This window comes from Phytophthora sojae, assembly GCF_000149755.1.
Source record: "Phytophthora sojae unplaced genomic scaffold PHYSOscaffold_5, whole genome shotgun sequence".
Lineage (NCBI taxonomy): Eukaryota > Oomycota > Peronosporomycetes > Peronosporales > Peronosporaceae > Phytophthora > Phytophthora sojae.
The window spans coordinates 43,050-67,720 of NW_009258119.1; the positions used below are offsets into that span (position 1 = coordinate 43,050).

A 24,671-nucleotide genomic window follows, 5' to 3' on the forward strand; every position below is an offset into this window, starting at 1 on the left:
AAGTCGATTTGCACCACGCACTTGCATTGCTTACACCTGATACAGATCGTCATTGTAGTTTGTATCGGAGACCGTGGTTGCGCTCGCCCCAAACTCGGGGCTTTGCGCGGGATCTTCGGCCTCCCATCGTTGACGTGGTGCCTCAACGGACCCAAGTTGGAGGTTGACGTTGTGCGGTCGGCGTGTTTTCGGTCGGAGGGAGAGCAAGCCAGACGTTCGTTCATCAACATGTGCTCCGACCTTCCTGCTGGCAATGCCAGGACTATCAGGCGCCCATGCCAGGTGCTCTCGCTACTGGTCACCTTCGAAGAGCAAAAAGTCTCAGTTCCGCTTTCCGCTTAAAAGTCAGCAACCATAGTGCCGCTACTGGAAGAAACGATGAGCACGACGCCACGCAAGAAAATAGACTTGCTGGCGCCGGCGCCGGTCATGTCGACAACGGATTTCACCTTTTCACCGCGGAAGGAGAACGAGTGGTACCTCAACACGCAGTCGCCTCGCGAGTTCGAAGGCGGCGCTCTTCGTGACGGTGGCGAGGTCAATATCTGGAGTCGCGACTACATCGGACTCGTGGTGCAATACGCCGCCGTGGGGATGATCTTCGGTACATTGCCCGGAACAGTCTACCCGTTCCTGTTCAACTACCTCAACATGGAAGGAACACAAGTCGTGTCGGCTGTCGTGCTGCTCAACATGCCGTGGTCGTTCAAGATCTTCTACGGCATGATCACGGACTGCGTGCCAGTGATGGGGTATCGCCGTCGTCCGTTCATGATCATGGGCTGGACGCTGTGTTTCGCCATGCTTCTCGTCATGGCGTGCATGGATGCCGGTGCCCCGTACTACCCGGACCACAAGTACGCGCGGATGGACGCCGACGAGTTGACCCCCGAGATCGTAGCGACATTCAACGAGTCGGCTCATCACGTCGGCGGCAAATTCATTGTGCTCATGATGATTGCAGCCGTCGGCTACGTCGGTGCGGACGTCGCTGCTGACGCTATGATGGTCGAAGTCGCCCAGCGTGAGCCTGAGGCCACTCGTGGGTACACGCAGACGACGATCTACATGGTCCGCACCGCCTTCGTGACCATGTCGAGCATCCTCACCGGTGTGGTCTTCAATGGAAAAGACTACGGTGGCGATTTTAGCTTCTCGCTGAGCTTCCCCCAGCTCATGGTCATCCTCACGCTGTGCTGCCTGCCTGTGATCCCCCTTTCGTGGTACTGCATCAAGGAGGAGCGTCACCCCGGCGTCGTGTTCCGCGACTACTTGGCCGAGCTGTGGCACCTCATGCAGATGCGACCGGTGTACCAAGTCATCGTGTACAAGTACCTGTCGGGTGTCTTTGAGAACTTCACTATCACGTGTTCCGACCCGATGCAGGCGTACTGGGCTCACGCTACACCGCTCAACGACAAAGTAATGGCCATCATGGGCAACGCCATCTTCGCCATCACGCTCTTCTTCACGGGCAAGTACGGCCTTCACTGGAACTGGCGCTCAATGCATGCCATCACCATCATCGCAGTGACAGTCATGGACTTTATCGTAACTATGCTCACTACGTGGGATATCGTTCGAAACCAGTGGTTCTGGCTTGGCGTGCCTGTGGTTGAGAACCTCCCCAACGGTATCGCGTTCGTGATTGGAACGTACGTGATCGTGGAGTTGGCTGGCGAGGGCAACGAAGGCGCCGTGTACGGCCTGGTGGGGTCGGTCGCAAACATCGCTATCCCTTTGGCCAGTACCCTCTCCAAGAACGTGGACAGCTACTTCGATGTGACCAACGCCGACATCGTGGAGGACACTACCCACGTGCGCTGGGAGGTGACTTACGTCCTCATCATTCGCTACTCTATGAACCTAGCTGGGTTGATCTTCCTGCCGCTCCTGCCCCGCCAAAAGGCTGAAACCCAGCAGCTCAAGCACAACGGAGGGTCGAGCCGCCTAATGGGACTGGTGACCGCCGTTTACTTCGGGTGCTCGCTGTGCTGGACCGTCATGGTCAACATTATGTCCATCTATCCGTCGACGTCGTGTCTTGTTATCGCTGGTGGCACCGGTTGCGACTCAAGCTCAAGCGGCGGCCGCCATTAAAGCCTGTTTGTCCGTTGTGTTGTCGCTGTCTAAAATCTTAATGAATCCAATGCGGAATACCGGTTCTTAAAAACTCTTCATCTTTTGGATTCCCACGAGCGGCGAATTGTTGCTACCCGTGTACTGCAGCAAGTGAAATATGACTCTCGGTTTGAGCTGGAATTGCGTGTCCAGCGGGCGGCAACACTGGCTTCTTGCCAAGCGACGAGGTTACTGGCACCTCAGGGGCAGCCCAGTTCAACCAAGCTTTTATGACAAAGATCACATGCTCGCACCCCACAATGAAAGCGAATCGCTGAAGGTCCGTCCACGCAGGCAGTAACTCGTCTAGCTCGTAGGTCCACACGAGAGCGCAATTGACCACAACAGCCACCCCGGCGAAACTCACCAGCACCTTCTCCCAGACGCCGATGCCTCTCGCATGCATTGCAATTGGTCGTTGATATCCGTGGCGGTTCACCAGCTTGAGGAGGTCCGATCGGCTCTCGATTGCATTGTTCAGCCAAGCGAATGCTGCGGCAAGGGGGAACACTGGGCTGTACAGAGTCACGTAGCCAAACTGCACCATGAGCTCCTTGTAGTCTGCAAACGTGTCACGATAGGTGGCTTGCCGCTTTTGCATGAGCACTCGAGCTAAGCGCTGTTCAGTAGCAGCTTTCGCAACATCCACTCGCTCACGTTCCTGCTTTGCTCGAAGTTGAGGCATGGAGTTTTTCCTGCGGGGTCGAAGACTGCCTTCAATGTCCTCACTCTGGAGGCTCTCGAGACTCTGTCGACGACGTCGCTTGTTCTCCGCTGTCAGCACTTGGCCACCAACTGACACCGCGAGGGGCAATCCCACCTCCTTGAAGTTATCAATCAACTGCGTTGCCACTAGCAAAATCCATAATCGCTCACGAACTCGATCCAGACGACGGACGTAGAAGGCGAGAAACCAGAGAGACGCGTTGCTGTTCACAAGATGGAAAGGCATTCGCTTGGCGACCAGATGCGCTTCGTGCTCGTCGAGAGTGCGGTAGTTTTCAAATTCCGTGAGCTTCCGAGCTAATAACTGGTACAAATTGTCCATAACGTAGATAATCACTGCGTTCATGACACTTGGCCCATGCGAAACCAGTCCACAGACCATCATATCGTCACTTGGCACCCATTTATCCGCAACGTACGCCCAATATCCAGCACTCGTCGTAACCTGCTCTTCTCGCGCCCACGCCCGGCGGCAGCTCTCACTGTAACTCGCTCGAAGACGCTCCGAGAGCACGTGAAGCCCGATAACATAGCCCCCGACCAAGCAGCACATGGACACCAGCAACGGAACAGCCAGAAGCTGTCGAAGTAGCCGCTTGTGGTGTGGGAAGTCGAAGCACCTCGCGCCTGTCACGGGGTCTTGCATCCACTCGCCTCGAAACTGCAGTCTCGTCGTCGCGTGCACGGACGACAGCACGCCATCGTAGCCCCACGCGAACTCTACCTCTCTCTGTCGCCGGCGCCACATGTCGGCAATGAGCGAGGTGCCGATCGCCACCAAGACGCAGTGCACCGTGTAGCTGGGGGCCAGATTCAACAGCCCGAGCACGTGCACCACGACCCCGTAGACGCTCGGCAGCACCAGCATCCGCGTGTAGAACGCCAGCCACGCGAAGTACATGGCGATTCTCGGCCCAAAGTACGCGTAGATTTCCTCCAGCGGGGGCAGCGCCAAGGCGCTCTGCGCGCCCCAGCGCCTTGTCAACTGGCGTCTCGCTTCGTCTCGATGCAGCGGGTACAGCACGACGTTCGTGAGTCCGTCGGCCCGCATGACCTGGGACAGCAGCTTCTCCCTGGCGCTCAGCAGCACAGGCACGCCCGTCAGTTTGCCCAGTTCTCCGTGTCCGTCTTCGTGCAAGCAGCAGACGTCCAGCTCCAGTCTGAGCTCGGCCAGTATCAGTTTACACAGTCTTTGGCACTGCGCCGCGCCCCTCAGAGGCAGCACGTGGCTCGTGTAGTCCGGGTGCTGCGTGACCCACGGGGCCAGTTGCATGGCCACTCGGCCGGCCCACGCGCCTCGCTCCGTGACGCTCTGGTCGGGCACTTCACTGCCGATTGAGAGCGCGAAGGCCTGCGTGTCCTCCTTGGTAGCGGCCAGCACCTCCGAGTCGGGGGCCTGCAGCCTGTGAACAGCCACGCGGCAGCCCGCGGCTCTCAGGGCGCTGGCCGCCACTTGTACCACCGCGTGGGCGTCCTCCAGCGTCTGCGCGTCACTCGCATTGTCCAGTTCCAGGTACAGGCAGAAGTCCGCCCAGTCGTCCACGAGTCGCTGCGTCGGGGCGAAGCGCTGCAGCTTCAAGTGGCTGCCAGAGGCTGGTGCGGCGACCTCCTCCGACCCGCGCCGGCGCTTGCCGCTGAGCGTGTGGGCGCTTGCACTCGAGTTGCTCGAGATGGCTGCTTGGTCCTCAGTGGTCGAAACCTTCTTGGGCTTGGCCAGGCGCTGGAACGCGGAGCGCAGTGGACGCGCGAGCACCAACGGGCGGCGGCGACGCAGTAAAGACTCGGATAGCACCACGCGTGGCTCGGGCGCAGCCGAGAGGCCTGCAGCGCCCGCGGCATGGCGCCGCCGGAGCTCCATGCTGCTGACTTGGCGAGTTGATGTGTTACTTCAGAGGTGTGCAACACATACATGTAGCCATGAGGATTGCCTCAGTTTTGTCGGTTTTGGTCGGTATACCGGTCTGACCTATTGTGAAAACCGAACACTATGCCCTATTTTTTTGCAAATCGATCGATTTGGGTGCTTATTAAGCGGCTGAAGCTGGAGCTGATTGACTAGGTCTAGCTAGACGCATTAGACTCGGTTAATTCGTGAAGTTTGCTGTGTTCAAGCTGGACAGGGGGTTTTGCGATAGGTAATGGGGTTTTAATCCGTTGCTCGCGCGCTCGGAACACCAAATGTGCGAATCAAATTGCCCCGTCCGAGGCTCTGCACGACTTCCCATCGTTTCGTGCTCCCAAATGTCGGTCAAGGTTCGTGGCTGTGCAGTTGAATGCCGCTTCGATTCGCACTGAAAAGCTCCTTCTTTTTGCTGTTCGTCTCGATGTTGCTCAGCCCGTCGCAAAGTCCAAGAGATGTGTCCTGCATGTATGGCTTGGCCCGTTGCCAATCGCTCCACCCCCCCCTCCTATTTCATCACAACACAAGCAACCATACTGCCGATACTCGAGGAAGCGATGCAGGCGGCGCCGCGCAAGACGTTCGACTTGCTGGCTCCCGCTCCGCACCTCGAATCGGCGTTCTCTCCTCGGAAAGGCAGCGACTGGCATCTCAACACCAAGTCGCCGCAGATTTACGACGGTGGCGCGCTTCGACAGGGTGAGGAAGTGAACATTTGGAGACGCAACTACATCGGACTCGTGGTGCAGTATGCGGCCGTTGGTATGATCTTTGGTACTCTCCCCGGCACACTTTACCCCTTCCTCTTCAACTACCTCAACATGGAAGGCACTCAGGTCATGTCGGCCACTGTGCTGCTCAACATGCCATGGTCGTTCAGGGTATTTTTCGGCATGCTCACGGACTGCGTCCCTATCTTCGGCTTCCGACGTCGCCCGTTCATGGTCCTCGGTTGGACGCTATGTGTCGCCATGTTGGTTTTCATGGCCTTTAAGAAGGTCGGCGCTCCGTACTTCCCAGACAGCAAGTACGCTAAGATGGACCCGCATGACCTGACTCCCCAGATGATCGCGACTTTCAATGAGTCGGCACACCACATAGGCGGCAAGTTTGTTGTGATGATGATGATCGCCGCTGTCGGCTACGTCTTAGCTGATGTTGCTGCAGACGCGATGATGGTGGAGATTGCCCAGCGCGAACCGGACGCTAGACGCGGGTACACGCAGACAACGATCTACATGGTGCGAACGGCTTTCGTAATGGTTTCAAACATTCTGACAGGGTTTGCGTTTAACGGCAAGGACTACGGAGGAGACTTCAACTTTTCGCTGAGCTTTCCTCAGCTAATGCTCGTCCTCAGCGTTCTCTGCTTCCCAGTGATCCCGATCTCGTGGTTCTGCATCGAGGAAGACTCTCACCCAGGCCTGATTTTCGGAGATTACCTCGCTGAACTCTGGCGTCTCGTTCAGATGCGACCCATGTACCAGGTCATCGCGTACAAGTTTCTCATGGGTATTTTCAAGAATTTCAGCGTCACGTGCTTGGACCCGATGCAAAGGTACTGGGCCGATGTCACACCTCTCAACGAGAAGATCATGACAATTGTGGGGAACGGAGTGTTCGCGATCACGTTGTATCTTACTGGGAAATATGGTCTTCACTGGAACTGGAGGAAGATGCATGCGTACACACTTATCTCGGTTGTGGCTATGGAGTTTATCGTAACGATGCTCACGACGTGGGGCGCCATTCGCAACCGATGGTTCTGGTTAGGCGTACCTGCCGCAGAGTCCCTTCCGAATGGAATCGCCTTTGTGATCGCAACGTTCGTCACGGTCGAGTTGGCCGGCGAAGGCAACGAAGGCGCCGTATACGGCTTGGTCGGGTCGGTGTACAACATGGCAACGCCTCTCGCCAGCACATTGACGAAATATGTGAACAGCCACTTTGACGTGACCAACAGCGACATTCTCGAGGATTCAAGGCACGTACGATGGGAGGTGACGTACGTCCTGTTGATCCGGTACTCGGTGAACCTGGCTGCTCTGTTTTTCCTGCCCTTGCTACCTCGTCAGAAGGCAGACACACAGCAGCTCAAGCACTTTGGTGGCTCGAGTCGCTTCATGGGGATGCTAACGCTCACGTACTTCACGGCTACGCTGTGCTGGACCGTTATGGTGAATGTATTGAGCATTTACCCGACTACTTCCTGTCTTCGCATTGCAGGTGGCCCTGGATGCAACGCAAGTAATGATCATCATCACCAGTCATAGCCATTAATTTTTTAATTAAGGTTCATTTTGTGTATTTCCTACGATGGACTGATTCATTTACAGTACAGTGCTTACCTCTATTCTGCTTCTATTTGCTGTGCACAATTGGTCGATGCCATCAACACACAATGATTCAGACTGCAAGATCTCGCTTTCAACAGTACGTTAATCAATGACTCATCTGCATCTGCATGGCTCAAACCTGCCTTCGTCTCACAAGACGACCATAGGTTTACGCGACATACATACTGTGCGATCCTTACGGGAAGCACCACTCATTCCCGCTTCTTACAGCTGGAAGGTTGGAAGAGCTCGTATGCTGAGCTCTGTAAGTGTCGATGCTGCAGCGGGGCAGGCAGCGTGACTTTGCCTCCAGTGTATTTCCAGGGTACGCAACTTGCTGGAGGCAAAGCTTACAGAAATCGCAGGATCGCAACCACAAACTCACCAAGCTCTTCGCTTTCTTGACAGCAAGCGCATACCGGTACCGCTACATACTAAGTAAAAGTTGCGCCGGTACACCGAATTGGTAATCTTGAGCGGGTTCACGCAATACATACGCGCGCCTTCTGTCTGTAGCGGTTGAATCCAGCGTGTCTTTCCAACTGAGAGCCGGGAGCTTGACAGCATACGCTAGAAGTTGGCGGTTGGGACTCGTATGTATGAGCAATCTCATTGGCGTATGTCACTGTCCCCATCGTTTCTTGGTCCCAAATGTCGGTCAAGTCGTGGTTGAAGCAGGCTAGCCTTCAGATGGTTTATGGTCACAAGAACTTGATGCCTTCCGCCATCAAATCTGAAAAGTGCGCGACAGGGCCCATGTCGACGTGTGTTTATCAAAGGACCATTCCCGAATTTTAGTTTTAGACCGCAACCATAGTGCCGATACTCGAGGAGCCAATGCGCACGACGCCGCGCAGAAAAATCGACTTGCTGGCACCAGCTCCGTCCTACACGTTCTCCCCGAGAAAAGAAAACGAATGGCATCTCGATACCAAGTCACCTCAGCTGTATGAAGGAGGCGCGCTGCGTGACGGCGGGGAGGTCAATATCTGGAGTCGAGACTACATTGGAATCGTCGCGCAATACGCCGCCGTTGGTATGATCTTCGGGACGCTGCCCGGAACCGTTTACCCATTTCTCTTCAACTATCTTAACATGGAGGGGACGCAGGTGGTGTCGGCCACGGTGTTGCTCAACATGCCGTGGTCGTTCAAGATTTTCTACGGCTTGATCACGGATTGCGTCCCTATTTGGGGTTTCCGCCGTCGTCCGTTCATGGTTATCGGTTGGACGCTGTGTTTCATCATGCTGGTCGCTATGGCCTGCATGGATGCGGGCGCGCCATACTACCCGGACAACAAGTACGCTACGATGGAGGAGGAAGAGCTCACACCCGAGATTGTCGCCACTTTCAACGAGTCAGCGCACCACGTAGGCGGGAAGTTCGTCGCGATGATGATGATCGCCGCTGTCGGCTACGTTGGAGCGGATGTGGCAGCAGACGCCATGATGGTGGAGATTGCTCAACGCGAACCGGAGGCTACGCGCGGGTACACGCAGACGACGATCTACTTGGTGCGCACGGCTTTCGTGACCATGTCGAGTATCATCACAGGCTTCGCGTTCAACGGGACGCACTACGGAGGAGACTTTGACTTCTCGCTGAGCTTCCCACAACTGATGGCTATCCTGAGCGTGTGCTGCTTCCCAGTGATCCCGCTTTCGTGGTACTGCATCCGGGAAGAGCCTCACCCGGGCGTCATTTTCCGGGACTATCTTGCCGAGCTGTGGCACCTCATCCAGCTGCGCCCCATGTACCAGGTCATCGCGTACAAGTACTTCTCCGGCATCTGCGAGAACTTTACCATCACGTGCGCCGACCCGATGCAGTCATACTGGGCGGGGGTCACTCCTCTTAACCAGAAAGTCATGGCTATCGTCGGCAACGGCGTGTTTGCTCTCGCACTGTACTACACAGGCAAGTACGGCCTGCGCTGGAACTGGCGGACAATGCACACCATTGCGCTCACTTCCGTTACGATCATGGACTTCGCAGTGACCATGCTTACGACCTGGGATGTTATTCGTAATCAGTGGTTCTGGCTGGGCGTGCCCGTAGCAGAAGCGCTTCCCAACGGTATCTCCTTCGTCATCGCCACTTTCGTCATGGTGGAGTTGGCTGGAGAAGGCAACGAAGGCGCAGTGTACGGTCTGGTCGGGTCGATCTCCAACATCGCCATCCCTCTTGCCAGCACATTCACCAAGAACGTCAACAGCCACTTCGATGTGACCAATGCCGACATCGTCGAAGACTCGCACCATGTCCGCTGGGAGGTGACGTACGTCCTCTTGATCCGGTACTCATTGAATCTGGCGGGGCTGCTCTTCTTGCCGCTGCTGCCGCGTCAGAAAGCGGAGACACAGCAGCTCAAACTGAACGGTGGATCCAGTCGAGCTTTTGGTATCGTGACTCTCCTGTACTTCGCACTCTCGTTGTGCTGGACGGTCATGGTAAACGTCATGAGTGTTTACCCGACCACTTCGTGCCTGCCGATTGGAGGGGGTCCTGGATGTGATGGCGGTAGCAGCGATATACATTAGAGTTTTTTTTTTTAGTATTAGAGAATATTTGTAGCTTGTGCGATCATGCGCTTCATTCTCTTCCACTACACGGATTTCATTTACCGGTAATAGTACGTCACGAAGGAGGCAGAGGCAGCAAAGTTTGCCATCCGTTGCTAGACGGTATGGCTCCCACAGCCTGGCACGAAGTGGTTGAGCTGTATATATACTGCAAAGGACTGATAGCTCTCCAGATGATGCTCCTCATGGCGAAAACAGCTATCAGACTGGATGGCCATTTTTGAGACGGCCCAGTGCTGCACTTCCACCCTTAACGCCTCCAGTGCATCGTGCACTCCGCCTCGATCTCCCGCGGATACGTCTCTCTTCCCAACGCAAAATGCAGCAACAGTCAAGTGACGGTGTTGAGTGCCACTTGCAGCACACGATGCCAATCGAGCTTTGGGACGAACACTTGATCCCGTTCCTGACACTGAACGAAGCGGTGGCGCTGGCAGAGGTGAGCCGCTTCTTCTACGACGTCATCCACGAGCACATTCAGCTACGGGCAGAGGCGTCATTGGTCTGCTCAGTGACGGAGCTGCTGCACGTCCTGAGCAAGTGGAAAAACCTCCGCAACGTAGCCTTCCAACCCGTCGGCGGTGATCCAGAGAGCGACAAAGCGCCGGAAAATATTCACTACAACGTGAATGCTTCGGGAGGTCTCATCGTCGATCTTGATCGCAGCCAACCAGCACCGGAACCCGAACCAGCTCAAGCGACCAGCGAGAGCTACACTGACGAAGACGGTGTGAGCGTTCCAATGCGGTACAGCTGCCCCAATGTGCTGCAAGACTGTATCGGGAGTGGCCATGATGGTCAAGTGAAGGGGCTGAACTTGTCCGGAATCGTGCGCGTGAGCTTGTTCGACGGCGTGAACCGCTTGCAGGAGCTGGGACTGAGTGGCTGCAGCCAGATCGACGGTTTGCACTGGCTAAACGGCATTCGGGAGGTGGACCTGAGCTACTGCAACTTCCTGGAGGACGTGTCGTTCCTCAGCCGCTCACAGCACGTCGACTTGTCCTACTGCCACGCCGTCACGGATCTTTCGCCATTGGCTAGGTGCGAGTCAGTGCAGCTCAACGTGTGTCGGGGTATCAGCGACGTCAGCTCGTTAAGCCGCGTACGTCGCGTGAGCCTGCGGAATTGTCCGGAGGTGACCGATGTGAGTGCACTAGGCAACGTACACGAGCTGAACTTGGGTGGCTGCGCGAACGTGGCGAACGTAAGCGCGTTGGGCAACGTGCACGAGTTAAACCTCTCGGGCTGTATCAATGTCACCGACGTCAGTGCTCTCGGCAAAGTGCACACGCTCAAGCTGCGCAAATGTCTGGGGGTCGTGGATGTTTCGGCACTTGGCGGCGTACAGGACTTGGACCTCACTGGATGCATCAACGTCACAGACGTGAGCGCTCTTGGACGTGTCCCCAAGCTCCAGCTCGCGCTCTGCAGACACATTAGCGACATCTCGGCACTGGGCGATGGAGTGCAGGAGCTCTCCCTTCGGCAATGCGATGCCGTCACCGATCTGTCAGCTCTGACTAAAAGCTCGAGTCTTCGCGACCTGGACCTCTCAGGTTGCACGGCGTTCACAAGCTCCGAGCTGCAGCATCTGCCTCCACTTGATCGCCTTGTGCTCTCGAGGTGCAGCCAATTAAGGAGTCTTGAAGGTCTGACCCGCGTTCGAGAGCTCGACGTGAGCTTCTGCAAGAACCTGCGGTCGCTGGGGTCGTCACTGCGCGAGGTTCACACGATCGTCACCTACCGCTGCGAGAAGCTCGAGGACATCCAAGTGCTGGCCAAGTCGGCCAAGCACCTAGCGAAGGTGAACTTGTCCGGGTGCTCTCGCATCAGCGACGTCAGCTTTATCTCGGGGGCGCAGGATGTCGACTTGCGGTTCTGCGACGCACTCGAGGACGCCCGTCCGCTGGCTGAAAGCGCGCGCATCTTGAAGCTCGCCGGGTGCTCGAAGCTCGTGGACGTGTCTCCGCTCGCACGCGCTCGAGAGCTGGATCTAAGCTACTGCCCACGTATCGAGGACGTGTCAGCGCTGGAAGCGGTCCACACGCTGTCGCTACGCCACTGCCCGAGCATCCGAGACGTCTCTGCGCTGTCCAGAGTGCACACGCTCAACCTCTCGGGCTGCGTGCAGCTTGAGGACGTGTCGGCTCTGCGAGATGTGCACGAGCTCAATCTGTCGGACTGCTGCAAGGTGACGGACGTCGGCATGCTCACGGGCGTGCGCGTGCTGGACTTGCGCTACAACAAGAGCAACGCGGATGCTATAAAGGCCGGGGTCTCGAAACTGCGCGGTCTTGTGCCCATCATCCGCATGTAGAGCTGCTCATCCAGTAAAGCTTGGATCTAACGCGTAGATGAAGCACTCACCATCCATTCTCATCCGATGTCCTCGTGTTTGCGCATAGACGACCTCGGAATTCCCGCGTTGCCGATGGCTCGCGCGGCATCGGGGGCGCCACGCGGCATCAGGCTGTGCATGTAGACCAACTCGTTCAGCGGATTCACCTCTCCGTGTATTAGAATAATTATCCCTCATCTTTACATCGCTCTGCTCGCTGCGCGAGGCGGTCTCTGCTGCTTCCTTCCAGCTAGGCTAGGCGCCGTGACGTCGGGTGCAGGGGGCGCCTTCATAGGGCATCGATGCAGGTCTACCGGTACATACTCTCGTCTGAGGCACGACTTAGCCAAAGCGCTGGTTCTGGGAGACCTCCGGCTGGAAACCCTCCTGCAGGAAGTACTTCTCCACAGCGTCCGCGACGCCGCGGCCCTCGTTGATGGCCCACACCACCAGAGACTGGCCACGACGGCAATCACCAGCGGCGAAGACGCCCTCCACCGACGTCTGGTAGTCGCCGTAGGCAGCGCGGATGTTGCGGCGCTGGTCCACTTCGAGACCCAGAGACTCCGCGATCTTCTGCTCGGGGTGCACGAAGCCCATGGCGAACAGCACCAGGTCGCACGGGATCTCCTCCTCCGTGTTGGGGATCTCGGTGATGAAGTTGGTCTTGGGGTCCTTCTCGCCCATGACCGTGACCACGTGCGTGATCTCGTCCTTGTCGTTGCCCTTGAACGCCTTCGTGACGCGCGCGTACTTGCGCGGGTCCTCGCCGAACACGGAGCGCACCTCGGCGTGGCCGTAGTCGACGCCGTAGATGCGCGGGTACTCGGGCCACGGGTTGTGCGGCGCGCGCTGAGCCGGGGGCTGCGGGTTGTGCTCCAGGTTCACGACCGACTTGCAGCGCTGGCGCATGGACGTAGCGATGCAGTCCGTGCCCGTGTCACCGCCGCCGATGACCACGACGTCCCTGCCCTCGGCCGTGACGAAGTTGCGGTCCCAGCCGCTCTGGAGCTTGCCGTCCACCGTCAGCAGGAGGCGCTTCTGGTTCTTGGTGAGGAACTCCATGGCAAAGTGGACGCCCTTGAGGTGGCGGCCGGGGATGTCCACGTCGCGCGGGACGGTGGAGCCCAGAGCCAGGACGACGGCGTCGTTCTCGGCCTGGAGCTTCTCCACGGGCATGGAGACGCCGATCTCGGCGTTCGTGACGAACTCGATGCCCTCCTCGCGCAGCAGGTCCACGCGGCGGTTCACCGTCTTCTTCTCCAGCTTCATGTTGGGGATGCCGTACATGAGCAGGCCGCCGATGCGGTCCTCACGCTCGTACACCGTCACGTGGTAGCCCTTCTGGTTGAGCTGGTCGGCGGTGGCGAGGCCGGCGGGGCCCGAGCCCACGACGGCCACACGCAGGCCGTTGCGGCGCGGGATGCGGGGCACGATCCAGCCCTCCTCGAAGGCGCGGTCCACGATGGCGTACTCGGTGTTCTTGATGGTGATGGGGTCGTCCACGAGGCCGGCGACGCACGCGGCTTCGCAGGGCGCGGGGCACACGCGGCCCGTGAACTCGGGGAAGTTGTTGGTCTTGTGCAGGCGGTCGATGGCCTCCTTCCACTCGTCGCGGTACACGAGCTCGTTCCACTCGGGGATGAGGTTGTTCACGGGGCAGCCCGTGTTGGTCTGGCAGAAGGGCGTGCCGCAGTCCATGCAGCGCGCGGCCTGGATCTTGCGCTCGGTGGGGTCGCGCGTGCCCGAGTTGATCTCGTTCCAGTCGTGCACGCGCTCGCTCACGTCGCGGTACGGGTCCGCCTGGCGCTTGAAGTCGATGAACGCGCGCGCGCTGTTGATCTCGCCCTTGGAGCCGTCGCGCTTCTCGAACACGGGCTCGGGCGCCGCCGCCTTGGCGGACGCCGCGCGGCGCAGCAGCGAGCCCGAGCGGGCGGCGGAGCGGGAGGTCAGGCGCTGGCGCACGACGGACTGCATATGATCACAAGATACGAAGGAGAGGAGGGCGGGGCTGGAGGTTTCTTGGGCGGCGGCGAGTGCGCGCGAGCGAGCAGTTTGCAGAATGACAGAGGCTGAAGCGAAGCGGAGGGTGAGACCCGAAGTGAATGCTCATTCCCGTTGGTGTTAAAGCGGTTCAGGATTGCCTGCCTAACTCGACTATAAGTTTGCACAAGTTATCGTATAAAGAGGATGTTTTACTATAGTTTGAACGTGAATCGTTTAACGAGAAGCCGAGGCTGGTTATCTGAATTCACGGGTGATGGTAAGGAGGTCCGAATTAGAAAAGTATCCGGGTGCTTAAAAAAACGTCCCCAGAGCCTAAATCGGTCCCCAAACTTCGGTCACGTCTTGTCTTTGTGCGCCGGATGCACCGGTTCTGATCTTCCTGCGGTGTTATTATGTCCAGCGGACTTTAGCTTTTGGGAGGAAGGGTGTGGACCGTCGGAATAGGATACCACGGCGCTGGCGAAGCAGCGAGTGCAATCGTGGCCCACCAGCATACGCATAACGATCGAACGCGTAGATGAGAATAGTCGAGTGCGCTTTCAGCGTTGCCACACCAGCTTTTCTTCGTACGACACTGTCAGTTGCACGTGACCCGCTCAATCGCGTGCCCACGTGACGTTATGCGCTTGTACGGGGTTTCAATTGAAAGAGGTGGGAGGGGATGGACGACGCTTCGAGAATGGGCAAACAATGGCTACTGCCTACATCTTTGACCCCGAATGCACGCGCTCTGATCCGAGCTCGTACCGATGTGGAGGCGAGGTGCTTGTCTTTCTTGGCAACGCAATACGCAGCGCTTTCGGTCTCCGCGTGCTGGGTTATAGTGGCGTTTTGCGGTGTTTATCTGCGAGCGCAGTTCTTGTGACTTAGTGTAAGATCTACCAAGGCCAGCATCACAGTTCACTCGTTAACTCGTGGCAATAATAATGGTGTATCCGATCCAAGTCATGGCTACATCCCAAGGTCTCAGATGCTGCAAAAGCTGTGGTCATTTTCGCTTGGCCCACAGCATGCACAGTACACTTTCCAGACCAATTCAGTGTCAAGCACTTGACTCCCAGCAACGCCGCCCTCCTCTGCATCGGTGCGCCGCAGTGAGCGCAGCCGAGGGCGCCCGCAGGCAGAGATGGTGCGCAACTTGCGCACCGTAGACGTGGCAAAAGTATCTGCTCGAAAAGGCAACCTTGAAGTTGAAGTGGAGGCGTACGGCGTCGTTGCTCGTGTCAAATCGAGCCCTTGCAGCCCTCGATGCCCCGTGCAGCCAATCGCCTTCCCCGCTTGCTCCAATTCGACCGCTGCAACGCGCAGCTGGCTCATCGAAATGGCTCGTCACGGTCCGGCCGCGGCCCGAACTGCAAGGGGCCTTCAAGCCGGCCTGTGTACGACCAGAGCGATTCCTGCTTCGTCGCGTGCGGCTCTTGGTTGCAGTTGGTCGGTCAGCGATTGTGAAAAACAATAGACGGGGGGCTGGAGCTTGAACTTGGCTCCCCCTGCTTGAACATCGCACCGGAAATCCGCTCGGCTGGGCCAGTCGTGCGCTCGAGCGGCGTCTGGTTGGCCCGCAGCTCCGTACGTCTCGCAGCCTTGCAGGATCGAGCCGCTTGAAGATTCAAGCAAGCGCCTTCGGCGTCGGGGCGACCGGCCGCTCCGCGCTTGTCGTGTTGGCTGCCTCGTCGCGTTTGGACGTTAAACGTGTTTGAAGCTGCAACTGCAACGATAGACGCGCCAGGATGTGATGGTTGCAGTTGCAGTCCTCACCACCAGGAGGAATCGAGTGCTATCAGTGGACAGCCACGCGTTTGGCCTTGAGCGCTTGTACGCCCCGGCCTCAAATTTTCTCGGCCCGTTGTGTTTCGCCAGCCCAATGCAGACCTCTCGGACACTTTTCATTAAGCTGCTCAACGAATATTCGCTTTAACTTGAGCAACAATTGATGCTACAGCACTCCAGGACTCTGAACAGTTGGCAGTCGTCTAACAAGGTAGTACTTCTATGTATTGGGCCACAACCCTTGCATGAAGACCTAGCATTCATGGTTTGGATGTCTGCGAAAGGCTCTTTCGACCGGTTTTCCCTGCGTCAATTGTTTCACCTACTTCACCCGCGGGACCAGCGGAAGGGAAGACCAGAATAACGCGAAATCTGTGACTTCATGTTTCCATTTCGATGTGCAATGCTGGTGTTGGGCGAACAGCGATGAAGACCCCATTGAATCATCTCAAACGAAGCGCTCGAGCTTTCATTTTGCAGCGAGATACTTTGCGTACGGCTTGAGAGGGACCAATAGGCTATCGACTTCGCAACGAAATGCGTTGGATTGAGTGCCGAACCGCGATGGTAGGACGGTTTGATGCATTTGTCCTCAATGTCGGTGCATCTTGCTGATAAATCGTTTCGAGCATGTACTAAGTTGAACAAGGTTAACGAAAAAGTTTCATTAAGGTTAATATCTATACCCTACGTTCGACGAGTCTGTGTTGCAGTTCTGCTACAACCTACCGCCTCGGGTTCATCATCATGTTGGCGTTCTGGTTGGTCAAGTTGTACGCCTGCTCCGCCTTCATCTGCAGCTCCAGCAATTGATTGTATAGTCCTTCGCGAGTAGTCGGCGCACGCTGGTGTGCCATCGGGGGATAGCTTGGGTTGGTGTTCGCCTTCATGCGCTGACGCATGAGGAATTGCTGCTGCTGGATCTGTTGCTGCTCGTACTGACGCTGCTGCTCGCTCTGGTAAGTCGTAAGAGCCTGGCTGGTTTCCATCACTGCTGGCATCCTTTGATCAAGCGGAATCATACCGGAGCTGGGTCCATTTGAGTGCTGGAAGCTTTCGTCGATGTCCGAGTGCAGTGACGAAATGGAGCTGGACTGCCACGACTGGTAGGACGACGAGAACTCCGAGTCCGTCAGCGACAGGGTCGACACCGACGCGTTGATCATGTCCATCCTGACGCTGTTACTGCTACTGCTGTCGTTCCTGCTGCGGATGTCCTCGCGAGGCACCTTCCTCGGCTTAGCTGGCTGCTGCTCAAGCGGCTCACCAGCGAATGGGGACTGATCCTTGACCATGACCACGCACATCTTGCAGCAAGAAACCTTGATTTTGCCTCGGCGCGAGAACGTCACCTTTCGGATACGACACCTGCTGCAGATGACAGCGCCGCACGTCTGGCAGTTGGAGTGGGACGACAACAGGCCCGCCTTGGCACGACAAATTGAGCAGTGGTTACCACTCTGGTTCTTGCTGCTTGCGCCACGCAAGGCGCCGGACTGCTTGGCGACCATGGCGGAAATCTTCTTCGCTTCAGCTCCGACCAACGCCGTCGGAAGGTTGAACAGCATTTCCATCGAGCTGCGGTAGTCGCCCACTCCACCGGCCGTGAGCACGTCGCCCGACGAATCGTACGCCCCCATCATGAACACTTCGACTTGGTCCGCGAGTTTTCCCGGGCGGAAGATGTAGCAGAAGGAAATGTTGGTACGCACGATCGAGTTGTCATCGAACTGCGGGCAGTTGCGGACTGGTACTGACTCGAGCACCTGATAGCCGAAGCGATGGCCGTTGGCGTCCTCGGATACACCGACGTACTCCATGTAGCAGCAGTCGCGGTTGCCACCCACGGTACGCGACAGCTTCCACTTAAGTCCCAGATACGACGAGCGAGTCTGTCGAACTGTGTGTAGCACCGCACAGTCGATGATCGAGTCATCGCCCAGAAACGCAGCCAGTGTCTTCATCTCGTCCGTCGAGGACTGGTACAGCCCGTAGACCAGGTCATCCACTGATCCACCCACGATTCCGTAGCCCATGACCGCTGGTTTGATGCTTTTGCGACTCGGTTCGCCGTCGTCGGACGATCGCGTGGACGTCGACATCTTGCCTGCGTCGTCGTACCCGGAGTGACTGTGCGAGCTCAGCGACGGACGCGACCGGGCCGAGTAGGTGAACGAGTCGCTGTTCGATCGTGTGGCGGTCGCATCGCCGCCCGCTTTGTCATACAGACCGAGTTGATGCGCGGAGCCTTGAGTGCTGCTTCGTCGGTAGCACTGCAGTCGGTCCTTGGACTTGGCGAGCTTCCACGTGTGAGCGTCGATGAGGTTGCGTCCGTCCTTGACGTAGTGGTCGAAGTCCCGGTTCGTCTCTCGGACGATGTCGGTCGCTAGTGACCGGTAGCTCTGCGCCTCGGCCGGCAGCAGCTCGAACTTGGCGAAGTAGCCCTCGGGCAGTGGGAATCGGAGCTGCATGAGTAAGGTCGCTTCAAAATTAGCTATAAGGTTTGGACGAGGACGGTCTCCGATAATGGGCACGAACGTCTCCGGTAACGTCGGAGGTTCGTCAAGTTAATCCCTCGCTCACGTCTGCGGAGCAGGTCGAGTCAAACGGGAAGTGGTGAGTGCGCGACAAGAGCGCCAGTAGCTGCGAAGAGGGAGAGGCGAGGCCACTTGAGGACGACGTACCTGACTCCAGGCACAGCTGGTAAGCTAACCGTGGCGCCCCCTCTCCAGCCTGGAGTCCAGGCTGCAGTCCAGCTGATGGCGCGCGGTGTAAAAAGCTGGCGAGGGGCAGATGAATCCGCTTGCTGGCCTCCGCAGAGCCACCGTTGGCGCTCTCTCCACTCGCAGTCGCCGAGTCCGAGGCAAAAATGAGCTCAAGAAACCGCGCGGATTGCCACCACGCCCGCGCTTGCTGACGCCGACGGGATCCCGTCGCGCGTGCGAAAAACCGGTCGCCAACTTCATTCCGCTCTGTTGAGGTGGAACGCGGATTTGCATCGACAAGGCTACTTTGAGAGCGGGTGCATGCATGCAGGCAATTGTGTCTAGCTGCCGCTGCTCACAGGCGAGCACGCAGGCTCATTTGCCGCCCCTCAAAATCCATTGCACTATCCCTTCTGAGTCTGTGCGTGTAGGTTGAGCAATTGGCTGCGCTAGTGTTGATCGAGCGGTGCGCTTGCACACGTACTCATTGTATGAGCAACAAGTACATTGAATTGAGCAGCAGACAAGATGAAACTGACACCTACTCGTACCCAGGTTACCATCGGTACATATCGGTACCAATTGGGGCGTCACACAAATGGAACGTTTGAAATGCTACAATACAGCCTTGGTATGTCTTCTTGCTATACCAGATCTAACAGCTACATGTATCGGCTGCTTGGGGTGCCCGCAATACACGGCAAGTCATCAACAATAGCCACACGGCGAAGGTGGCCGGTATCATCGCGTGGAGAATATATATTTCGTGCTCGACACTCCATAATATGCTTTCGGTGGAGGCGAAGGCGACGGTCTCCGCTCCCGTTCGATCTTCGTCTTCAATTTGGTCCCGTCGTGACAAAAAACTGATGCCACCGCGACTGGACGAACGACGCGGACAGCACTCGGCATTCGCGATGTGTCTTTCAATCTGCGACAACTTTCGCTGCTGGGTGCACCAACAAGTTGCTGGCAGCAACCGGAGGCGCCAGGTAGCGACAGGAAGTGGAGCATTCGTGCGAGTCAGCCGCGCTTACCGCTCCTGCATCTGCTGCAAGCCTGCGGGCACCAGTTTGCGATTGTAATCAAACCAGCTCGGCCCCGGTTGCACCTGTACGTTGAAGCCTCGACCTGGTTGCCATCTGCGATTGACTTCTTTTTTCAATCAAGAGGCTTCCGCTTTCATACTGTAGCGCTTTGCCTGTGGTTCCTGTCGTGCGAGAACACCGTCGCGACAAGCGAGCTTCAGTGTGTACGGGCAGTGAGTTACACCGCCACCCACTCGGTGACCGAGTGGTGATTGCCAGAAATTGGTGCACCATCTGGATCCGACACAACATGCACTACCAACTGTACGGTGCACACTGCGCAGGCCGCGCATCGAGCCGCGCGCTGTTGTGGTGGTCTTGATAAGGAAACACCAGTCCACACTTCATGTGCGAAGCCGATTTGAAGGAGGTCGTTCAGCGAGATGATACCGTACGCGCGTCTGGGTGGAATGTGCGCTTCATGAAGCTGTACATGTACAGAGAAGTACATACGTCTGATACGCTTACCTAGCGAATTGAGAATAGACTACGTACTACATGTACGCTAGTATTATGGGCTTCACGGGCTCTAGATTTAACAATCACAGCGCGAACTCTACATGGTAAGAGCCTCAGCTGTACGAATTCTATGGCTCATTCTGACATGGGAGTAAAGTCGAGCAACCTGGGATCCGAGTAGGACAGCGTAATCTTGTTGGAGGAGGAGAGGGGAGGCTGTGGGGCGTGCAGTTACCGTCGGATGCCAGCTACATGTATTTCAACAAAACTACATTGGATCTGAAGCTCAAGCGGTGGATCGGAAACGATATCATGTGAGCTCAAGTTTATTATGCAGTTCGCATTCGCAGTCAAGGTCGACATCGAGCTGTGATGGCACAGCTTTTACTACTACAGAAGGAGAAACCCCTTGGCGAAGGTAGCCCCACCGGCATCAAGTATCCAAGGCGGCACTAACGCGGGCTAAATTAATGCGTAAATAATTGCAACAACAATACAATATTTTTTATTCCTGGATAAAAACTGAATTGATAACTTATTTCAATGCTTGATTCCTTGACGTACTCGCCCGAATATAAGCCCGAATATAGCCCCATCCCGAATATAAGCCTGTCGCAAGAAATACCGGTACTTAACGGTTTGAACATACAAACTCCAACATAAACGTTTTTAGCGCTGACAAATACTCTGATAATTTCAAGCTTCTGCTATAAAATAAAGTCCGGACTTTAATAGGGCGAGTACGTTAATTTGTTTCCCGGTAAAATAACTTAAGTTATTTTATTTATTAAAATACCCGAACACTCTTCAACTTGCTTGATGAGCAAGCTTAGGTCCATGATCGAGATCCATCCTGTCCTTTTCGTACTATGGACGCTGTCAGTGACTGCACAAATGAGCTTCCTACCCCTAGGAACTTTTCAATTTGTTAGGGCGATGGTTCTCGACGCCGACCTCCAGACTTTTTCTTCCGGGCACCGTCTTCGTCGTTCTCCTGATCTTTACCTCCTTCGCCTTTGCGTGCAGGATCGAAAAAGCTGGAAGCACCTGACGGAGGCGCTACTTGCGTACACGCCGATTGACGGACTCTGTTCGAGAGCAGAGAGAGAATTAGAGAGATGAGAGATAACCCGACGCATGCGGAAGTTGACCCACCACGGTGGTAAGACGGTTCGTAGCGCGTTCACAATACAAATACTTAGCACCATCGTATTAGCATTGTTTGGTTCTTCAAGCTATGCTTCCTGGTTAAGTTAACTTAAAGAAGACGAATCTCAAATTTCGCACGTGGCAAAGTGCTCCTCAGTGCCAGTAAGGGTATACATTGCCTTGAAACCCTTTTCGTACACTGGGTGCACTCGATTTTGTTGACATTGCTAATTTCTTACGTCATTCGATATGTTCGGTGGAGTGTGTTAAACTTGACAGTGGTTCAACCGACTATTCCTTTGGTCTTCCATACCGTCAAAATTCCAACGGGGTTGGACTGCTTCCAACCAAAATCGGTCTAGCAACGGTATTAGGTTTTTTGTTCAGCTGATATTTAACCTCACGGCCGCCTATTGGATTCTCGGCCAACAGTCCAGAAGCTTCCAGGTTAGTGCAGCGAGTCGTGCAACGCTGCTTGTGCTACCTGTGCTGACTGTGCTGCTGTTGTCTCTGCGTGTACACAGGCGCTGCTGGCCGCTGGGCCGTGTGTGCTGCTGTGACGCGTGTACTGCAGTGCCGCCTGTGCTGCTGGGCCCTGTGTGCTGCTGTGCCGCGTGTGCTGCAGTGCCGCCTGTGCTGCAGTGCCGCCTGTGCTGCTGGGCCGTGTGTGCTGCTGGGCCGTGTGTGCTACTGACGCCGGACCACTTGCTGCTGGGCTATGTGCGCTGCTGGGACGTGTATTGGGTTGCGCCTGTGCGCTCTCGTGGTGTGTGGCTCAAGTGGCCGAGGGTTTGGACGAGTATGGTGCTGTTGATGGATGCGACTTACCCGCGCCCATGGAGCTCATGAGGTTGAGCGCCAGGCCTTCGGGCCTGGAGGATCGGGTTCAATCCCCGACAAGGGCATAAAGTATTATGTGTTTTTGCTTTTGTTTTGGACAGGTCAGCTAAGAGAGTGCGTGCTACTCCTGTTGTACGTATTGTGTATCTTATTGACTGTTTAGTGTGCTGCGTGTGCATTTAGGTGAAGCGCAGGAATGGCGGAAGGGCGGAATTGGGTGTCAGGTCGACGACTTCGCCTTCATAGTAGCGCTCGCGAAACTGGTCAAGGAGGACGGAAAGGTGGCCTGCTTTGTGAAGCGCACGCATGGCTTTGACGACCGAGCCAACGGCTACAGCCTGTGAGCCTTGTGCACCCAAGTATTCAAGCGTCTTCTTCTCGGCTTCGACTCCCACAGCGTGGACCTCCGCCTTGTACGCTGGCGAGGCCGGGTGCAGCTTGAACCCAGAAGGTAAGCAGAGCACCATGAATGCAACTGCGTGTCGTGACTCGTGAAGGATGTCTTTGCTAACTGTTGTTGATTCGTACATGCGTGGTACAGCAGTGAACCACTGTCGATAGCGCTTTGGAGGCACGTTTGCGCGCGCGCTTTGGCTGCGACTGCTCAACGTCTTCGTGCTGCTGCTCGGTAGTGTTTGTTTTCTTGTCAATAGATTCTGCGTTCGCTCCCAAACAGCCAGTCTTTCCTCTACGCGTGTTTGGCGGAGCAATAGCTCGTCGAGCTGCTGCGACAGCTTTTCGAGAATACGGAACATGTTTTGAGAGGACTCGGCCACTGTTTCTTGTTTCTCTTCTGCCGGTGGATTGAATGCAGCTCGGAGGGTGATCGACCATGCCAACAGCTCGGAGGCTTGTATGTTGAGGACACCAAGGGCTTCATGAATGCGACGGACGTACGGGCTATCCAAGCGATGGCGGTCCATCTCGGGGAAGTGAAGGATCAAGGTCGCCATCAACACTTCGAGCACCTGAGGATCCAAGTTCCAAGACACTGTCGGGAACCAGTGACAGCAGCGAAGAGGAGATCCTGCAGCTTCTCCACGCGCGCTCGGACAACTCCGTCCAGGGCGGTAAGGTCTGGAAGTCGGGCGCCTGCTTGCGGGTTCCACCCGCTCAATTGGCGCGCAACTTGTTGATCTTCATGTGTTGTGTTCAGCATGTAGGAAAACGCCTTGCTCACGCGCGACATATTCCAGCCCCCGTGTTCAACAACCCAGTTCGGGCTAATGCGACTGTCGGCGTTGGCGTGCATGACCCCACCTCTTCTGAAGGAGTGCGAGGTAAGTCCCTTCGTGAGTCCACTCTCCTTTGCTGCTGGCAGCCCACTAACCGTGACTAATAGTCTATTCATATAAGCTTGGGCACCAGGGGCCGAGTTGGCTCGACATGGCTGTGGAGTCTTGCATGTAGGTGCTTCCGCAAGCTCGCGGTCTAGCTGCGCAATCAGCCTCAGCTCGCCATCGTCGTCTTGGTCGTCGGACGCGGACAGCGCAGGTACGGCAGCAAATTGCGAGAAGATGCGAGTTCCTGGAGCGGGTTGACGGGCGAGAGCGACAGCTAGCACGTGTAACGGGCACGTGAAGGGATCGTTAGGATCCTTAAACAGGGAGATTCCCTGTTGCGAAGCAGTCTTCACACGCTTAAAGCGGAGAAATATCATACCGCCTAGCATATACGCACAGAATTGTCAGCATAAATCGTGGGGTTAATTAATACAAAATTCAAAATCCTGCACGATTCGTACCGGGGTATACACACAACGGGGCTTTCTCCAATTGCTCAGCCTCAGAACCACGACCGTAGAGGTACCACATCAACGCCACTAGCGCCGCATCCAGGTAGTCGGAGTTGGCGGAAGCGTGCATGTAGAGAGCCGAGATGATAGTCTTTATATCTTTCTTAGTACATGGTGGCGCTTGTTTCGTGACACCTTGCTCAGGCCTCTTTTCACAGTACCGATCTAGAGTTGATAGCATCTTTTGCAGCTTCTTAGCTACATATTGGCCCTGTCGTGGGTACAGATCCGCCAGCCAGTTCTTAACATTGCCAAAATAAGATAGCACAGTGTTCTTGGACAGAGCTACTCCTTGCCTTCCAACTTTTTTCACTAAGAACCACGCATACTTATCCAGAATGACAAACAAACTCTTACCTGTGCTGTCCTTAGAAATACGATCATGCACTTCTGTGAGCGTCACCTCCTTCTTCGCAAGGAAGTCTTCGAAGGACTTCACAGCCGCGTCTCTGGTTGTTCGCAGGAACTAGCGATACCACCGACATGCCTGTGTGCGTCGGAACGCAGAATGGAGTCGGAGATGAGCTGGCAGGGGTTGGAAACCTATGAATATTTATTCTATTTGTAGTTCACTTGATATTTGTATGGCATACTCGATATCAAATCGCGTTTCCAACCAGATATCGTTGGAATGCTCAGATCAGCGGTTGACAGTCATTCCCTCGATTTTTTTAATTGGTCGAAATTTTAAGCAACGGTAGTGTCTATTGGTTGTAAATGCTAAGAATCGCAGACGACACACTCCTATTGGCCGGAAGCACCATACAAACTTTAAGGTATTTTTCAGGGGTTAGAATTGCAGCGATATGCTACCATACCATGACGGTGCCGACAGCGGTCGACAGTGGCCGACA

At 56.0% G+C, this 24,671-nt stretch overlaps 8 protein-coding genes across 8 annotated transcripts; 4 read left to right on the forward strand and 4 right to left on the reverse strand.

The window, feature by feature from the left end:
- Positions 1-378: 378 nt before the first annotated feature.
- PHYSODRAFT_506679 (hypothetical protein) lies at positions 379-2,100 on the forward strand (the record flags this gene model as incomplete). Its single annotated transcript, XM_009529837.1, has 1 exon — positions 379-2,100. The coding sequence occupies one exon, from the start codon at positions 379-381 to the stop codon at positions 2,098-2,100; it is 1,722 nt and encodes a 573-aa protein (XP_009528132.1).
- Positions 2,101-2,212: 112 nt separating this feature from the next.
- Positions 2,213-4,705, reverse strand: PHYSODRAFT_332774 (hypothetical protein; the record flags this gene model as incomplete). Its single annotated transcript, XM_009529838.1, has 1 exon — positions 2,213-4,705. One exon carries the CDS (start codon positions 4,703-4,705, stop codon positions 2,213-2,215), a length of 2,493 nt encoding a protein of 830 aa, XP_009528133.1.
- A 599-nt stretch (positions 4,706-5,304) lies between these two features.
- On the forward strand, positions 5,305-7,020 carry PHYSODRAFT_252970 (hypothetical protein; the record flags this gene model as incomplete). Its single annotated transcript, XM_009529839.1, has 1 exon — positions 5,305-7,020. One exon carries the CDS (start codon positions 5,305-5,307, stop codon positions 7,018-7,020), a length of 1,716 nt encoding a protein of 571 aa, XP_009528134.1.
- Positions 7,021-8,178: 1,158 nt separating this feature from the next.
- On the forward strand, positions 8,179-9,624 carry PHYSODRAFT_252947 (hypothetical protein; the record flags this gene model as incomplete). Its single annotated transcript, XM_009529840.1, has 1 exon — positions 8,179-9,624. One exon carries the CDS (start codon positions 8,179-8,181, stop codon positions 9,622-9,624), a length of 1,446 nt encoding a protein of 481 aa, XP_009528135.1.
- A 361-nt stretch (positions 9,625-9,985) lies between these two features.
- Positions 9,986-11,983, forward strand: PHYSODRAFT_301465 (hypothetical protein; the record flags this gene model as incomplete). Its single annotated transcript, XM_009529841.1, has 1 exon — positions 9,986-11,983. The coding sequence occupies one exon, from the start codon at positions 9,986-9,988 to the stop codon at positions 11,981-11,983; it is 1,998 nt and encodes a 665-aa protein (XP_009528136.1).
- A 176-nt stretch (positions 11,984-12,159) lies between these two features.
- PHYSODRAFT_545408 (hypothetical protein) lies at positions 12,160-13,981 on the reverse strand (the record flags this gene model as incomplete). Its single annotated transcript, XM_009529842.1, has 1 exon — positions 12,160-13,981. The coding sequence occupies one exon, from the start codon at positions 13,979-13,981 to the stop codon at positions 12,347-12,349; it is 1,635 nt and encodes a 544-aa protein (XP_009528137.1). The 3' UTR covers positions 12,160-12,346.
- Positions 13,982-16,434: 2,453 nt separating this feature from the next.
- PHYSODRAFT_360742 (hypothetical protein) lies at positions 16,435-18,974 on the reverse strand (the record flags this gene model as incomplete). The annotated part of the gene is made up of 3 exons (XM_009529843.1): positions 16,435-18,246; positions 18,365-18,753; positions 18,971-18,974. 3 exons carry the CDS (start codon positions 18,972-18,974, stop codon positions 16,507-16,509), a joined length of 2,133 nt encoding a protein of 710 aa, XP_009528138.1. The 3' UTR covers positions 16,435-16,506.
- A 3,227-nt stretch (positions 18,975-22,201) lies between these two features.
- PHYSODRAFT_332780 (hypothetical protein) lies at positions 22,202-23,887 on the reverse strand (the record flags this gene model as incomplete). Its single annotated transcript, XM_009529844.1, has 5 exons — positions 22,202-22,459; positions 22,551-22,664; positions 22,715-22,990; positions 23,032-23,687; positions 23,767-23,887. The coding sequence occupies 5 exons, from the start codon at positions 23,885-23,887 to the stop codon at positions 22,202-22,204; spliced, it is 1,425 nt and encodes a 474-aa protein (XP_009528139.1).
- Positions 23,888-24,671: the final 784 nt, after the last annotated feature.